Source organism: Thunnus thynnus, chromosome 24, assembly GCF_963924715.1.
Source record: "Thunnus thynnus chromosome 24, fThuThy2.1, whole genome shotgun sequence".
Taxonomy (NCBI): Eukaryota; Metazoa; Chordata; class Actinopteri; order Scombriformes; family Scombridae; genus Thunnus; species Thunnus thynnus.
The window spans coordinates 16,239,522-16,258,311 of NC_089540.1; the positions used below are offsets into that span (position 1 = coordinate 16,239,522).

Consider the following 18,790-nt stretch of genomic DNA (forward strand, 5'->3'; position numbering starts at 1 on the left):
AGTACACAACTCAACAGAATATATAACATATGTCTAGTTGTTTTTAGACATTTTAATGTGGAATAGTGACATATTATAAATTTAAATATATTTAAAGGAATTCCTTACAGTATTATTAGGTTGATCCCAGATTTTGGTTAAATTAATGGATTGCGTAATAATACAGGGGGTTTGATGTGTTTTCTGCATGAATTGAGTTTTTTAATGAGTATAACCCATTAAATTTGACAAATACAATACATAATACTGACCCTGAATTTTCACCTTTATTAAAATATTAAGGTCCTTTAAGGGTATACTGTTAAAGAAGGTATGACTTTAATGTGTTTTGGTCAACAAGCCCTTATATTGTGCAAATTATCCCCAAATATCTGAATATGTTGCAATCCAAAGATTTATACATTAATTATCCTTGTAAAACCCAATTAAATACGTTAATTACATAATTATCAATGGGTAAATGAATGGAATTAGGGTTATAAAAAAGGGATTCACTTGCTTTTTCTGTGGGAAATCAAAACTAGACTTTTTTTGGTATGAAAATCAGCTGTTCTACAAATATTTTTAGTTTTTTTAAGTACATATTTCTCCAGCTGACCACTCTTAAATGATCAACACTGGAAATAAGTAGCTGACAACATGCTGTAAGATGACTAAAAATCCCTGTTTAGAAGCTAAACCTTCTTTTGCAGCTCGTGGTTCACTGAACATTTCAAACGGAGCGCTGACGATCACAGGACTGACTCCAGACGACAGCGGCAGCTACACAGTAGAGATCAACAGCAAAGTCACCAGCAAGACTCAACTCCTGGTTATCTGTAAGTGGAGGAATTGTGTATGAAGTTTGTCTTAGTTTATCAAAACGGTCCTAAATTCAAAGGAAATGTCTTTTTGTTTTGTTTTCTATTAGCTCCTGTCTCTAAACCCACCCTCTCCAAAAGGTGTGAACCTGAGATGACCTACTGTGTCCTCACCTGTAATGGCAACACCACAGGCGCTGAACCAGTCACCTATAACTGGACATCAGGTGCCAACACTTGGTCTTCAACCAAGGAACACAAAATAACAAAGGTGAACAGGATAATGATGTTTGTGTGCCTCATCAGTAACAGATAAATCATGTTGCAAGAATAAAGCAGAATCTGTTCTTTAAATTGATTCACATATTCAGGCATCAGTTGGATCGGGTATCGTTCATAGATTTTCGATACCTGTTCCTGAGTGAAAAAATCAATTTCACTTTTATCAATTTCACTTTTATTTCACTTTTATCACTTTGCTTTATGACAGTTGTTTTGTGTAGTATATTGTCTGTTAATGTTAGCCAAGTTAACAGCTCAAAACGTAGCAAGTGAAGGCAGCAGCAGCGCCTACAGCGGCTATATCAGTAACAGGAGGTTGGACCAAACATGTAACCTGCAGGTAAGAAAAGACAAAGCTTTATGAAAATATCAAAGATGATGATATTGCCTATCGTTTGACATCAAAAAGCGGTGGTTTGGTGGCTGGAGAACAGCCACTAACATAGCGAAGCAGTCTCTATGTGACCATAACACTGTACAGAACAACACAGGAGTCCAAAGCTAACGTTAGCTAGCCAAATCTCACAAGACGCTGTTTGGGCCATTCTCCAGCCGCCAAACCACCTGTTTTGATGTCAAACAATAGGTAATATCATCATCTTCAGTACTGTTACTATACCCATTACTGATGTAGCTGCTCTACACGTTGTTGCATTGTTGCTGCCTCCATCCTTGCAGTTTATGTTGAGAAACTACAGCCAAGTGCTCTAAACAGCTCTGCTCCTGCTAAGTATTGAAATTTGGTACCAAATGACAAGACATTTTTTGATACTCGATAGTATCAAAGTAATTCGGTCGGTGCCATAAAAATATTGAAGTTTGGTACCCAGCCCTAGGCATCAGTTGGTGACCAGCTGAGGCAGAATCCAGGCTGTGTAGTTTAGGCTATTTAGACAGTTTAGAATATTTCTGAAATTGTACAATTAGATATCAATTTAAAAAATGCTTTATCACTATTTTTGTGACACTTTTGGTCCTCTATACACCAGGTGTGGTGATTACGGCATTTTTGTATCTGTTTTGTTTCCCTTACAGTCGTGTGTGTGATGAAAATGTGATATTAGAAAACTTGACAGGTTTCTCTGTTAATTACTTTATAGCTATTTTTAATACAGAGAAAAAATCAAAAAGATGTTAGAGATTGCCTAAATAAAGCTTTTGTATTCTACCAAAGCATACTAGTATACTATAATTTATACGGGATAATTCAGTCTTGCAGACATGCTAAATAGTGGATTACAGCGTATATAGTGAAAAGCTGATGACTAAATGACTAAGTAGCCACATCATTGTATTGTCCCTGATGTTATTGTTGGTAATCTGGACATACTGTAAATAAACAAAGTGAACTCCTTTAAAAAATCTCAACATTCGGCATATGAGCTTTTAGTTAATATTGTTTTTCTCTCAATTTCTAGGAAGACAAGGAGCCGTGGTTCAGCTGTGCGTTTGAAAACCCAGTCAGCTTCAACAGCAGTGAAAAAGTCTCCAACCCCTTCAAGGAAAGTGAGTTATCACACCAACAAATATCTGCTGTAACACATTAAATGTATTAATGCATCTTACTGTTTTTCTAAACATGCTAATGTACTCAGTGCCCTCATAGGAGTTACAAAACATGTTCTAACAGCATTAAATGACTAAATGGCAAGCTTTAAGTTTATTATTTTTCTGTATTGGGTCACCTCAGAGTGCATTATCAAAGATGGGATCAGATAACGACATTAGAATACAATACAGTGTCCTTGTAAACAATTTGTTGTTTTAATTATTTATTCTTTCATTTTTTTGTAGGTGATCAAACAAGGATGTACATCTCAATACCAGTATTTGGAGTGTTTCTGGTTGTGTGCATCATCTTAATATACAAATGCAAAAAAGGTAAGAAGTCACAAAATATTGTATTTATTTTGATGCACTAAATAAACTGTATTTTGGTCTGATAAAAATCAAATCTTTGACCTGAATTTACATTCTTTATATTTCTTTAGGTGTGGTATATTAATATTTCTGTAAATTTGACTGATAATGTTAATCTAGTTGTGCATCATACATATTCAAGTTCTTTCAAGAGTGTGATTCTACCAAACAATATTAGTCCTGATGATGTATTTTCATGCTAAGAGACAGGAAGTTTCTATCCTCATGCAAACATCCACAACCACAACTACACCTAACAAAAAATGAAAGAAGATAATTACAGAAAGAGAAATTAATAACAATATACATTATATTAAACATACATTATACTATGCAGTTATAGGAGTGGAGTTAAGGTCCAACCTTGAACTGCAACGTCCCGCCACAAATATTCACAACATGGTGTGTTTGAGCTCATGATGTTCAAACAGTCTGTTTACTGGCAAATAAACCCAAATTATGAAACAAAACATGATTAATGAATAATTCCAGTGAGTTAACACACACTTATTCATCTTCTATACAGGACAACCTGATGAAAGGACACGGCAAGGTAAGAACATTTTAACATTGGTCACCTATTTGTCTTTAATTATTTTATTATTATCTAACATGACAATATTTTAAATAATTTTCTGTTTTCATGCATCCAGCACTTAAAAGTAATTGATATCGAAACTTTTACAAGCAAAAACCAGTGTTTCAAATGCATTCAATGTGCTTTTTAAAATAAATTGCTGAATTTGTTCATTTGTAGCTTTTTTTTTTTTTTTTTACGAATTTATCAGTTTAATCAGTTATAATTGTTATATAACTGTTTACATAGCAGGTTAATTGTAGAGATGTGGAGATGTAGCAAATACATTCAGATGACGTTGGAGATGAATCTTAGGTTTAACCAAATTATATGAACCACTTCATTTAAAGTGAACATTATTTACAAATGACTAGAAATTCCACTGTGTGACAGATAAATATTTTTATTTATAAAGCAGAGCAGGGGAATGACAGACACATTTTTACACATACATAGCAGTTCCACAGTCAAAGTATAAGTCAGTAACAATATAACAAGATAGATCATGTAACTAATGATACCAATAAATAAATAAAATTTGACAAAACATAACAGTTTTTTCCAGAAGAGAAGCTATTTTTGTGCTTTTTCTATTTTGGAGATCACTAAGGGATGCATAAAAGTCAATAAATAAAATCAATTGAAAAAAAGTCTCAAATTGGACACATTTCTTAGTTCTTGATTTAGTAATGTGATGTTTTCCTCGCAGACAAATGAAGTTTTACGGTCATCAATCATACTGCTGTTAGTTTTAACAGATAAAATTAAAACATGTATTCTGACAAATAGATTTATTTGCAACTAAATACTGACAAAGACATATCTGACCAACATTTGTTTGAATAGCAGCAGTTAAAAAACTTCTAATATGGATTCACTGTGTGATAGATGCATCATGGTTGTGACAATTCTTTATTTATTTCACAGAGAGGGAAGAATTGCTTCCAATACAAGACACACCCACCCAGGACCAAACATCTGTTGTGACCCAAGATACCCACAATGGAACTGGTGAGTGAAACGTGATCATACTGACCCAGTAAGACCCAGATCATGATCAACTGGAACTTTTCTTGAATCATTTTGTGTGGGCGGAAAAAAATTGTTACCACTTTAACTGTTTTATCAGAAGCATGTGACAGATGCATTGTGACTGTGACAGTTCTTTTAACTTTTTAACATTTAAAATGTTAAAAGAGAGATGGCATTGTGTGACAGGTGTATTGTAGTCATGACAATTGTTTTATCATTTGACAGAGAGGTCAACAACATGTCCAGATGTTCCTGAAACATCCACCCAGGACCCAACATCTGTTGTGACCCAAGATACCAGCAATGGAACTGGTGAGTGAAACGTGATCATACTGACCCAGTAAGACCCAGATCATGATCAACTGGAACTTTTCTTGAATCATTTTGTATGGGCGGAAAAAAATTGTTACCACTTTAACTGTTTTATCAGCAGCGTGTGACAGATGCATTATGACTGTGACAGTTCTTTTAACTTTTTAACATTTTAACAGAGAGGCCAGCAAGTCTTGTAGTTGTACAAGAAACATCCCCTCAGGACACAACATCTACTGGGCCTCCAGAAACCAGTAAAGAAACTGGTAAGTGAAATGTTTTAATATCCAACAGGTTTGATGGCCAAAGCCATGACAGTCGGATTTCACCCGTTGAAAGCACCAATTATATTCCCCACAGTAACTGCATTTACATTCTTTCTGTACTTAAGCACCATTTTGAGGTACTTTAACTTCACTCGAGTGTTTCCATTTTATGCTACTTTATATTTCATCTCCATTTCAGAGGGAAGTATCATACTTTTTACTCCACTACATACAGTTTACTCCATACAGCTACAGTTACTGGGTACTTTGTAGATTCCACTTTTACATAGAAAACATCCATCTATTTTCTTAATTGTTTATCCTCTAGAGGGTTGCAGGGGAGCTGGAGCCAATCTCATCTAACATTGGGTGAGAGGCAAGGTACACCCTGAACAGGTCGCCAGTCAATCACAGGGCTGATATATAGTATAGAGACAGACAACCATTCACACTCACATCTACAGGCAATTTAGAGTCACCAGTTAACCTAACCTGCATGTTTTGGTCTGTGGGAAAACCCACAAAGACACAGGAAGAACATGTAAACTCCACATATAAGGACTCCAGCCGGCCAGTGGGTTCAAACCCAGACCCCTCTTGCTGTGAGGCGACACTGCTAACCACTGCACCACTGTGCCGTCCATACAAAACATGTGATCATCATTTAAAATATTTAATGAGTAGTTGCAATTAGCAGCACTTTGAACCAGAGCAATAAAATATAATTACACATGAATATAACACTCACAGGGGCCATTGTTCTGCATAACAAGTACTTATACTTTTGATACTTTAAGTACATTTTTCTGCTAACATGTTTGTACTTTTATTTAAGTAAAATTTTGACTACAGACTTTTATTTACTGGACTAATGGAGCACTTTCAAAGTGTGATGTTACCACGACTACTAAAAAAGAAGATAACTTTTTTCAACTTGTTTCATGCTGTATTCACTTAGCATTTTAATAGTTTATGAACAGTTTTGAATGAGAGATCGCACTGTGTGACAGGTGTATTGTAGTCATGACAATTGTTTTATTATTTGACAGAGAGGTCAACAACAAGTCCAGATGTTCCTGAAACATCCACCCAGGACCAGGAAAATGCTGTGTCCCAAGATACCAGTAATGGAACTGGTGAGTGAAACGTGATCATACTGACCCAGTAAGACCCAGATCATGATCAACTGGAACTTTTCTTGAATCATTTTGTGTGGGCGGAAAAAAATTGTTACCACTCTAACTGTTTTATCAGCAGCATGTGACAGATGCATTGTGACTGTGACAGTTCTTTTAACTTTTTAACATTTTAACAGAGATCGCACTGTGTGACAGGTGTATTGTAGTCATGACAATTGTTTTATCATTTGACAGAGAGGTCAACAACAAGTCCAGATGTTCCTGAAACATCCACCCAGGACCAGGAAAATGCTGTGTCCCAAGATACCAGTAATGAAACTGGTAAGTGAAATGTTTTAATATCCAACAGGTTTGATGGCCAAAGTCATAACAGTCAGATTTCACCCGTTGAAAGCACCAATTATATTCCCCACAGTAACTGCATTTACATTCTTTCTATACTTAAGCACCATTTTGAGGTACTTTAACTTCACTTTTGAGTGTTTCCATTTTTATTTTTCATCTCCATTTCAGAGGGAAGTATTATACTTTTTACTCCACTACATTTATCTGACAGCTACAGTTACTGGGTACCTTGTAGATTCCACTTTTACATAGAAAACATCCATCTATTTTCTTAATTGCTTATCCTCTAGAGGGTTGCAGGGGAGCTGGAGCCAATCTCATCTAACATTGGGTGAGAGGCAGGGTACACCCTGAACAGGTCGCCAGTCAATCACAGGGCTGATATATAGTATAGAGACAGACAACCATTCACACTCACATCTACAGGCAATTTAGAGTCACCAGTTAACCTAACCTGCATGTTTTGGTCTGTGGGAAAACCCACAAAGACACAGGAAGAACATGTAAACTCCACATATAAGGACTCCAGCCGGCCAGTGGGTTCAAACCCAGACCCCTCTTGCTGTGAGGCGACACTGCACCACTGTGCCGTCCATACAAAACATGTGATCATCATTTAAAATATTTAATGAGTAGTTGCAATTAGCAGCACTTTGAACCAGAGCAATAAAATATAATTACACATGAATATAACACTCACAGGGGCCATTGTTCTGCATAACAAGTACTTTTACTTTTGATACTTTAAGTACATTTTTCTGCTAACATGTTTGTACTTTTATTTAAGTAAAATTTTGACTACAGACTTTTATTTACTGGACTAATGGAGCACTTTCAAAGTGTGATGTTACCACGACTACTAAAAAAGAAGATAACTGAGACTTTCTTCAACTTGTTTCATGCTGTATTCACTTAGCATTTTAATAGTTTATGAACAGTTTTGAATGAGAGATCGCACTGTGTGACAGGTGTATTGTAGTCATGACAATTGTTTTATTATTTGACAGAGAGGTCAACAACAAGTCCAGATGTTCCTGAAACATCCACCCAGGACCAGGAAAATGCTGTGCCCCAAGATACCAGTAATGGAACCGGTGAGTGAAACGTGATCATACTGACCCAGTAAGACCCAGATCATGATCAACTGGAACTTTTCTTGAATCATTTTGTGTGGGCGGAAAAAATTGTTACCACTCTAACTGTTTTATCAGCAGCGTGTGACAGATGCATTGTGACTGTGACAGTTCTTTTAACTTTTTAACATTTTAACAGAGATTGCATTGTGTGACAGGTGTATTGTAGTCATGACAATTGTTTTATCATTTGACAGAGAGGTCAACAACAAGTCCAGATGTTCCTGAAACATCCACCCAGGACCAGGAAAATGCTGTGTCCAAAGATACCAGTAATGAAACTGGTAAGTGAAATGTTTTAATATCCAACAGGTTTGATGGCCAAAGCCACGACAGTCGGATTTCACCCGTTGAAAGCACCAATTATATTCCCCACAGTAACTGCATTTACATTCTTTCTGTACTTAAGCACCATTTTGAGGTACTTTAACTTCACTTTTGAGTGTTTCCATTTTTATTTTTCATCTCCATTTCAGAGGGAAGTATTATACTTTTTACTCCACTACATTTATCCGACAGCTACAGTTACTGGGTACCTTGTAGATTCCAATTTTACATACAAAACTGTGATCATCATATAAATTATTTGTTTTAAGTAAATTAGTTGAAACAAGCAGAACTTTGATCCAGAGCAGTAAAATTTTAACACTCGCAGGGGCCATTTTTCTGCATAACAAGTACTTTTACTTTTGATACTTTAAGTATATTTTTCTGCTAACATGTTTGTACTTTTACTTAAGTAAAATTTTGACCACAAACATTTATTGATTGGACTAATGGAGTACTTTTAAAGTGTGATATTAGTATGACTACTAAAACAGAAGATAACTGAGACTTTCTTCAACTTGCTTCATGATGTATTCACTTGGCTCGACTGTAAATCCTCCTAGACTGTAAAACTAATACATTTATCTTGAACTATTTTGATAATTTATAAATGAGAGATCGCACTTTGTGACAGGTGTGTTGTAGTCATGACAATTCTTTTATCATTTGACAGAGAGGTCAACAACAAGTCCAGATGTCCCTGAAACATCCACTCAGGACCAGGAAAGTGCTTAGTCACCAGATCCCAGCAATGAAACTGGTGAGAGAAATATTATTGTACCCAGGCAGAATGATGCCAAAATTTACAGCAGCAACCGCAGTAAACTAAATTTCTTTCTTTTATCATTTTACAGAGAAGTCAGCAATGATTACTGATGACCTGGAAACACGCTGCTGATGGATGAACAGACAGCAGATTCAGAAGATGAGGCCCAAAGCTGAAGTACTTTGGGTTTGTTTTTACTAAAAAAAAACCTGCAGGATTATACCAAACAACAGATTTGTTGTCTGTCAGGACAGAAGTTCAGGGTTTCATCAAAGGATGTAACTGCTTTGGGCTGATCCTTCCCAACAGATATGACTACAAACAGTGTTAAATGCTGACAGCTGTGAGCAGGACTGTGTGAAATACCTGCAGCCAGGTGGAGGTTTGTGGTTGTGCATCTCTAAATTAATTTAAGCTTGCGGTGGTGACATTTGGATCTGTTTTGTTATCTTTTTCATGAACCCTGATTCAGTCAATATCCACTATTTCTTTTTCTTATTTCATTTTTGAGTGACTCTAACTTAGATTTAAGTCTAAAAAAGAAAAGAAGAAACTTGAGTTATTTTGTGATGCCTTTGAACTCATAATATCAATACCAATATGAGCATTTGGTGGCACAAGAGTAGAGAAGTACACTTGACTATACAGGATGTGTTAAAGCAGCAAAACAGTTTACAAATCGAAACTCATATCATCATGTGTTACAACCTCAACATTTTATCAGATATAATTTATTCTTTGATCAATTCTTACTTGAAAAGGCTGATTTTTTCATACTTAATGTATTTTTCATACTTCCAAGTGAAGTCCTGGAGAAAACTTAGAGTGACAAGAATCATCTAACCTTCACCAGAGCCAAATTAAATACAGTACATATCCAGCTTATGAGGGTCAGATGATTACTGGCTTCCTACGGAGATTTAATGAGGGAAACAGGAAGTTCTGAGGTCTGAGGAACATTTTTAAACTGCTAACATGCCAAAGAGAAGAAACAAGTTGTTGATTGTGGAGGTAAAAATGGACTCAGCAGGATGTGTTGAGTCCCTGGAAGAGAACAGTTTTATTCCTATTATGTATGTAAAATGTCTCTTACATGTTGCTGCTGCTGCTGCTGCTGATGATGATGATGATGATGATGTCAGCACTTGTGTTTTGTTTCTCTTTATGAAGTGTCTGTCTTTGCTTTCTGTGACCCCCCAGGCCTTGCTATTCTTTATCTGCCCACCAGAGGTCCCCACACAGTCACACACTTTGTGGATCTTGGTGTATTGTTTCTATGAACTGCTGCACCTTTTCCTTTGAAATCTGCTCTATTTGCACTTTTTAGTTTTAATCGCCTGACCTGATTCCACTTCCCTTTTTTAGATGTGACAATCACTGTGAACCATCATCACTATTATCTTCCATATGTGGAGAGTTTAGTATGTGGATGGTTTTACAAAGCTAAATCCAAATACTAGATACAGTTTTGAGGTACTTTGAGGTACTCCACTACACTCTAGAGACAAATATTGTACGTTTTACTCCACTACAATTTAGTTATTAGTTATGTTGCACTTTCAGATTATGAAACCTGCAGTGCAGAAATTTCACATATAAATGAATGTCTGTTACATTCAAGCCCTTGTCAAATGAGTTTACATAATGTTGATCATCCCCAGATAAATCTCTGTATTTCACAGTATACAGAGGTCTTAAATCTCATGTCCGGCACAACATACCCGCGCTGGCTGTTAATTGTGTGGCTCTTCTAGACTTTCCGAATGTTGTAGGACCAAATGGATCAAATCCTGATAGTGTAAGGAGTGATTTCATGGGAGTTGTGTTATCTGTTTTATAGCTGCTACAGTAGGTTGCAGCCAGTGGTGTACTGGCATACTGGAATAAATTGCGGCGAGTTGGTGGACCATCAAATCACATCAGTTTTTACTGGCCCTCTCTGTGGGTCATTCAGGGTGTGCATGAAATCGTGCTGCATACCTGTGTCAGGCAATCACAGCCGAGCGTCCTCCTTTACTCTCACAGAAGGGGGTGGCAAAAGTCCCACACTCAGCTTTAATACAAAATAGAATCACATAATCAAATGATGATATCCTTTCATAGATTAAGCTTCCCAACATATATAGGTATATAAAGTAACAGCTTCAACAGTAGTTTAACTTTTGGTACTTTTGTATAATAATATAATAAATACTTGATGTATGAAAATTTGAATGCAGGACTTTTGCTTGTAACAAAGTATTTCTTCACTGTGGTATTGCTACTTTAACTGAGTAAAAGATCTAAATACTTCTTCCACCACTGGGAGAGGCTGAGAAGCTAAAAGGCCAGTCACTGGTCTGTAGTGGGAGGAGGAGAGGGAGATTAGGTGGCAGCTCGATGTGAGGCTGCACATTTTCTTTGTGTTTTCTTTTGCTTCTGATTTTCCTGACGTTCATTTTTCTTTGTTCCATTAATATTTTTGTCCATAAACACAGTGGTTTGAGATGAGCTGTTGCTCAAATAGCCTAAAGTCTGATCTTACAATATGACAAAAGTGACACCACACCTACAGTATAGATGTTCCACGGTTCTTTGTCACAGCGTCACTCAATACACTGTCACATAACAGCACGGCTGTGTTTCAGAGCCCTTTTCTCACTTAAAGGTCATCGTCTGCAGCTGTTGTATCTGTTTGCACTGTTAAAACACTTTCTGTGTATTAGCTGGTTAGAACAGTGGATCTGTTAGTTCAGGTTCAGCCAATAATAACTCTATAAATAGTCAAAATAAGATGTGTGACAGAGTAGTGCACTATATTGACTGCTGAGTAATTTCTCACTATTGTAAAGTCTTAACTGGAAAAGTTTCCTCATACACTAAATAGACTAAATAGTATTTGGCCATTATGTTTGTGTAGGTTCATTTCATTTATCCTGGTAGAGTTGAAAACATTTTGCTGCTCATCTGAGACATTTCATCTGTTCATCACAACTTTAAAATTTGACTTTGTGGCCTAAAATGACATTTGTCTGAGAACTTGTGTCTTTAAACTCTATGTGCACTGTTATCGTTAACTACTTGATAAAACTGAACAGCACTGGAAACTGGTTATTATGTTTTAAAAGGGAGCAAGAGGCAGAATCTGCGTCTCATTTAGTTTGAAATAATGTAATTTACTGCTGGTTTGTTCTCCAGTAGTAGTGTTGGTTTTAAGAAAGAGATTTATTGAGGTGATATTGTGCTTGCAAGGTGCATACAGTATTTCAGACTTGTTTCATTATTTCTGTGTGAACTATAAATGTTGCCTTGTGTGCTCTGTAATGTGCATTTAATGTATATTTGGAGTTGAAGGGTTACATACAAAATGTATCAAGAGCTGGACCAACAACAGCATTTCTTTTATGCTACATGACCCTGCTTTTCTTTATCTCACTAAATTTTCTTATTTAAATTATGATTATTTAAGCTGCCAAAGTAATTTAATTGTTCTTAGAATTAGATTTAAGTTTATTTCTTAAAAGATTATATAGCACATGAGTAGGCGGGTTTTAAGATTTAATTGGATAGTGGACGTGTGATGAAATGAAAAGTAATTAAAATAAATGAATGAATGTAAAGGATGCACAAATGATTTGCTCATTCTGAATGTACAGTATTTATGCTAAAATGCTGACTGCTGAATTTAGTGCTTTATTTTTTGAGCAATATCAAAATATAATGTATATTTGCATGTTTTTTTTTTAGATTGTAAATAAATTGCTACCTATTTTGCCAGCCCAGTCTTCCTTACGCCTTCTTATGCTACCTTGCACCTCACCTTACCACACAGAGACTCTTGGCTTCTTATATTTTACATCCTGGTGTAGATCGGTTAATTTATCTCATGTGGCTGTAAACATATCCAGCTGACTGTCTCCGGAATGGTTCAGGTAGCTTAAGCGAGACGTTTGTGACCTTTTTTGGAAACTCGCTTTCCTGCCATGGAGGTGGAATAGTTTATTTTAGGAAACACAGAGCCCTCTATTCCTTTCTTTGCAGGTGAGAGGGAGGGCACAACTCTTGTATTGTGTGTTCAGACAAAAATGACAGGTGTTTGCGACTCATTTAAAAGGTTGAAACATAAGTGTCACCTTCGAAATGACTCTTCCTGAGCCCTGACAGCTGACAGCAACGGTGAAGATGGATGGAATTTAAATTTGATGTATGTGTGTGTGTGTGTGTGTGTGTGTGTGTGTGTGTGTGTGTGTGTGTGTGTGCCCTGAAAACATAGCCGGTGGCGGGGAAAATGACAGAGCGGCGGTGGTGAAATCACAGTGAAAAAGTGGGACTCACCTTTACGTGTGTGGACAGGATTGACACTGAAATGAGGAGCGGGGGGATCCAGACTACCACAGGGAGAGATGTGCTGAAGGGATTTTTCTATTCAGTCAGTACGGTTCACCACTTGGGGAGGGCATGTTCTGACAAACCCCATCACATTCTGCCTACTGAGCTATGAAAAACAGAGAAGCCTTGTGCTTTTTCAGTACAGTATAAATAAATCTCAAAGTTTGTCTTCATGCAAAGAGATTGTGCGGCTTCTATAAAGAAAATAGTGGATTTGTGGATTTAAAAACATGCATCAGAAAGAGAAAAGTTTATGAGATCTTTGTGTGTGTGCATGAGTGTGTTTTGTGAGCATCTGTCATCATGAGAAGCCTTTCTCTCTTCGAGGAATGCAGTTTTTAGTCCTCACCATAGACAGGTGCCACACTGCGGCCAACATGTCTGAACAGAGATGCAGTCAAACTTTTATTAGACTGAGCCGAAAATGTAGATTTTCTGACGGATACTGTTGTAGGAGGTTAGATTTGTCATGTGGTAAAGCCTTTATTGTTCCATGTAGTCAAAAATCTCCACACAGATATTCAGCTTTCACCACAACGTCCATTTAGCAGCTGTTCTGGAGCTTTCAGTCATATAACATGCTCTTCATTAGCAGGAATTATATTTTTCTGAGCATATTTAATGACTTCTCGTCCATGTTGGTTTAAAGGCGGATGTTCAGAGTTCATTCTTGACCTTGGAAACAGCAGATCAGTCTCACCACAAGGTCACTTAAGTAGCTGTTCTGGAGATTTCAAACACATCACATGATCTTCATCAACAGGCAGAGCTTTCAGAAACTCAGAACAGCTACAAGAATCAACTTTGAGACTCATATTTAACTTTGATCAACTTTAAAGTCTGATGTGTGACAATGTGATCAAAAGAGTGAGAAAAGTGTGTTTGTAAGACAATAAAAACCTTTTTTTAAACTGTTCTCGGTCTAAATGTGAGTGAAATCTTGTTTCCACTTTCCTCTTTTCTCTCAAAATGTAAAAATCAAACCTACAGGAGATAATGTTTTGGAGTGATGACTTTTTTTTGTGATATACTATATTTTTATTGTTACTCTCCATTCCATCAAACAGTAGGTACTACAAACAATGCAGTCCACATATTACATCGTTCCCCCACCCCAGGCTACAAAAAACAGCACAAGTTCAATTGCATACAATAAACTAAAATTACGCCTTTACAAAAAGTCAATTTAACAGTATTTCTTATGACAAAACTCTTTATCGCATTTTGCATTTTCCAAAGACAAGCAAAAACATGACCAAAAATCATATAAAGTTTGTCCACAATTTTTGTTTTCCAATGACAACCTCTGTGAGGGAAGAAACTAAGATATTTGATGAAGAAGTAAATGAGAAGTTGGAGCAGTCTTGTCTTTCCAACACAACAAAACACAAGGAACGCTGGCTGTTAATTGACCGGGAGAGCATTAATGAACTACACTTTTTCCATTTTTAAACTTTCAGATTCTCCTTTAATTTCAGCTACACGTTATACTGTTTGGGCTACAATTGTCTGAATACATCAGGTGCGTGATGTTTGGCTGATTAGACCTTCACTCAGGAAGGTTTGTGCTGGTGCAGATCAGTTTGGCTCTATTAGCATCTTTCAGTTAAAGTGAGCACAATCAAACAGCCTTCTGTAGTTCTGTCGCCACTTACACATTAGATAGTCGTTTTAACCCTTACATAGTGTGCAGGGTCAAATCTGACCAATTTTTACATTTGAGAGCAGTAAAAACATCTTAAACACTTTTCTTTTAGCCTTGAATTTGATGTCTTCTCTTAATGTGACCCAAAATATACAAAAATGGAAATATTTGAACTTTTCTTGCAGTGTTTGTAGTGTTTGATCCATATTTATAAAAAGATAATACTGTTGAATTTTTTATATTTAATAAAATTCGTTGAAATAATTTTGTTCTCCTGTTTTATGTAACATACGACCGTTTTATAGTGTGATTGTTAATGTTTTATCTCGGTAAAAAAAGCATAAACACACAAAAAAAATACACTCTGCTCTCTGAAAGTTTCATTAAGGATTAATCCTCTATTTATCTGTGACTGATGAGGTATTCATGAATGATATGTGGTTCAGAAATCTGGTATAGAAACCAATTATGAAGGGATACTGTGAAGACTCAGAATATGAACAGTATGTGAGGGTTCAAAGCCTTCTGGAGCCTGAGGGGAAGGTTTGCAAAGGTTCAACCTTCATAAATCAGTTGACTTGTGAGGCCTGAAGGCTGTAAACTGACTGATGGCAGATGTGTCAAGTTAGCAGATAACAGGATGTAATAAAGGTGGCTTCTTTCAAAATAAAGTAAACTTTTGTCACCAGGAATACTGGAAATAATATTTGTATCCATTTTATTTATTATGGATAGAAATTGATAGTTTTGTTGTTCCTTTAGAGAGTTTGTATTAATATTAGTGGCAATATTAAAACGGATGCAACAGCCCTTTTTAGCAATCAAGTTAACTGAATTTTAAGTTTATTTGTGTTTCTTGCAGTGAATTCAAATGTCACACTCCCATAAAATGCAACCCGAAAAGTTTTAAATTGTATTATGTGTGTGATTTTAGCGGAAGAAAAGATCCATATTGAGTATTTTAGTACCCAATATATCCATTTGGATTTTAATACTGAAGATAATGTTGATTAGTGAAGCTTTTCCGTTGAAAACCACACGCAGGAAATTGATATGTGATTGTTTCCGGCTTGACAGTGCTCACTGTGGCTCACTGCTGTGCGTAAAGGTGCACACTCAACCTCCACAGGTAGACAAGACGTCGGCGAAACTTCCCTCGCAGTGATTTATATTTCTTCCAGAAGCTGCTGAAATTGTCTCCTGGAGATGAGCACGACTCCTCCTCCGAGCTTCTGAAAGGATTGTATTTATTTTCTTTTCTACAAAGGCATAAATAACAACCACTTCAAGGATGCGTGGACGCGGCAGGTGGTCGACGTTGAGCTCGCAGACCTGCATCATCCTCCTGTTGATGGTCACACAGATAAAATCACAGCGAAGAGGTAAATGGATGCTGCATGTTTTGACTTTTTTCCTTCAGAGAAATGATAATTTTGTATATTTAAATATCTGTATTTAATCAGTAATGTGTTTTAAAGAACATAACAGGAAATGGCAACAAAATTATTCTAGAAAAGTGGTGATACAGTCAGAAAATACTGTTGTGAAAATGCTCAAAAACGCAGTACAACCGCAGAAATTTTGCTGCCTTTATGACTCACTTTACAGCAGATCTGACCAAACTTTGATTTACATTTTAAATTGCTTCCATTATCATCCACTTCTGCTGATTTTCTGTGAGTAATGAGCTGGCAAGGTGCTGACACATGATCACAAAGCTTGGTTTTTCAGACTGGAATGAGGTTTGCGGTTGATGTGAATGTCTGGACTTGTCTATTGGGAAATGATGAACAGCTCATAGCATCTCCTCCACTGTCTACTGTACTTCAATGTTAGATTTAGCCTGTGTTTGGTTTTTGCAAAAGTGGATTTAAAACAGCATTCAACAAATCCTGTACTGTTCTCACACAGGGGGAACATAAATGTGCTTTTTAATTACAAAATATTGAGCGTATTTGTTGTATTTCCAGTTTTTTCTGCAGTTTTACGGCAGCCGAGCTTCAAGTTTCCTCACTGAAACCTTTCGCTTTTGTGCCATTGTGTTCATGAATGTGTGCTGGTGTTGTGTTACAATCTTCTTCAATCTCACGTTACAATCTTTAGGAATAATATTTAGGTTTAGAGTTAAGATTAGATGTAGGTGTGAGGGTTAAGATTCCTTGCAGGTGTGCAAGAGTGCGTCAGGGTGTTTTAGCACTGTACAAGACTATTGTGTGTTTTACTGTCTGTGTGTGTGTCTGGAGGGTGGTGATTTGCGGTTTGCTCAGATTTTCCCCTCTTCAGGGCTCGGAGGAAACAGACACACTTCACCTCCATCACCTAATTTTACCTGGCTGCTAATCTCCTGGATGCACACACACACACACACACACACACACACACACACACACACTGCACAAAACACACACACACACACTCTGCACAAAACACACAAGCATTAAGCTGACATTCAGGCATGCACACACAATCATGTACAGACACAGTAAATGCAGAAACTCCGTCACACACTTCATGCAAGAATTCAGGCTTGTGCATTGTGCGTATAATCGATGAAAAATCTGCTTAAAAACGTTTAAAACAGTTTAATAATGTTTTTAAAAATCAGCTTTCAGAAATGCAACTTGTCCAGTAAACATGACATATACAGGAAGTTGCATTTTGAGTCAGAGGCGTCACTCAGGACTAGAAAACCTCTGTCAGTGTGTCTCTGTCTTCTTCAGCTACATGAATCACAATAATTTATCACTGATTTTATTCCATTCTCACTAAGAGCACTAAATGACTAATTAGAATACAGCTATCTCATAAATACAGCTGACATGCAGATCAATAAATCATTTCACCACCGCTGCAGTAACTTACTGTAATTTCCTATCAAACTACTGATGTACTGAGTTTCTGTTGTCTGTCTATAAATTGTGGTTTACTATTTTATGCTTTTAAGCATACAAACATTTATGTTCAGTCATTACGGTAAAGTGATTAAAATTAGAGCTGCAATGATTACTCAGATAATCAGTTAGTTAATCACTAACTATTTTAATAATCGATTAATCGCTTTGAGTCTTTTTCTTTTTTTCTTTTTTTTTTTACAAGAAATGCCCAAATTCTCAAGTTCCAGCTTCTTAAAAGTGAATATTTTCTGTTTTCTTTTGTCTTCTGTGACAGTAAACTGAATATCTTTGGCTTGTGGACGGTTAGTTGAAACAAAATTAAAACATCTTCTCTGATGTTTTGTAGACCAAATGACTAGTTGATTAATTGAGAAAATAACTTTAACATATCTTGTGTAAAAGCACTAACTTTGTGATGCTCTGATAAACTTTGATGCAGTTTTTTGATTTGATTTTAAACCCAAATTTATTTATTTCAGAATTTAATTAAAGGATAAACCCCTTGAGATGCACCATCTCATTTTCGAGGGGGTCCACAGGCACAAAATATAAAAGTCACAGCATTTAAACAAAACAAGATACATTATTATTAATAATAATAATAAATTAAACAATACAATGACACAAAATAATCAACATAGTAACATCAACGCAGACTTATTAGTATAGCATTCTGTGTTTGAGCCAAAAAGATGAACTAAAACAATTGTACAATACTGTAAATGCAGCAGGTTTGAAAGGTATTCTGGGAAATGTAGGAATGCAGTAATTGGAGGAGAGGAGGATGAAGCAAGTTGAGGGAAAGTGAGTCCACCAAATAAGGAAACTGCACAACTCCTGTTTAACAATGAGCATCATAAACTGATGATTTACTGTCTGACAGTGTGTGAGGATCGACGTCTCCTCAAAGCAAATCTCCAGAATTTACATTGAACTGATATAACGCCTCGCAGATTTACTGTGGTTGTGTTTACGTTTCATATA

The 18,790-nt window shown here is 36.4% G+C and overlaps 2 protein-coding genes across 2 annotated transcripts in view; both read left to right on the forward strand.

Annotated features, from left to right (window-relative positions):
* LOC137177245 (uncharacterized) overlaps nt 1–12,501 on the forward strand; it is a 118,048-nt gene extending 105,547 nt beyond the window's left edge. The window contains exons 48-55 of the mRNA XM_067583418.1: nt 4,837–4,923; nt 5,103–5,189; nt 6,239–6,325; nt 6,563–6,649; nt 7,681–7,767; nt 8,004–8,090; nt 8,807–8,893; nt 8,988–12,501. Of these exons, the coding sequence (XP_067439519.1) occupies nt 4,837–4,923; nt 5,103–5,189; nt 6,239–6,325; nt 6,563–6,649; nt 7,681–7,767; nt 8,004–8,090; nt 8,807–8,868 (584 nt within the window). The 3' untranslated portion in view covers nt 8,869–8,893; nt 8,988–12,501. The remainder of the gene's footprint in view (nt 1–4,836; nt 4,924–5,102; nt 5,190–6,238; nt 6,326–6,562; nt 6,650–7,680; nt 7,768–8,003; nt 8,091–8,806; nt 8,894–8,987) is intronic.
* A 3,528-nt stretch (nt 12,502–16,029) lies between these two features.
* The window catches only part of LOC137177262 (collagen alpha-1(XVIII) chain-like), a 53,461-nt gene continuing 50,700 nt past the window's right edge, over nt 16,030–18,790 (forward strand). The window contains exon 1 of the mRNA XM_067583437.1: nt 16,030–16,294. Within this exon, the coding sequence (XP_067439538.1) occupies nt 16,204–16,294 (91 nt within the window). The 5' untranslated portion in view covers nt 16,030–16,203. The remainder of the gene's footprint in view (nt 16,295–18,790) is intronic.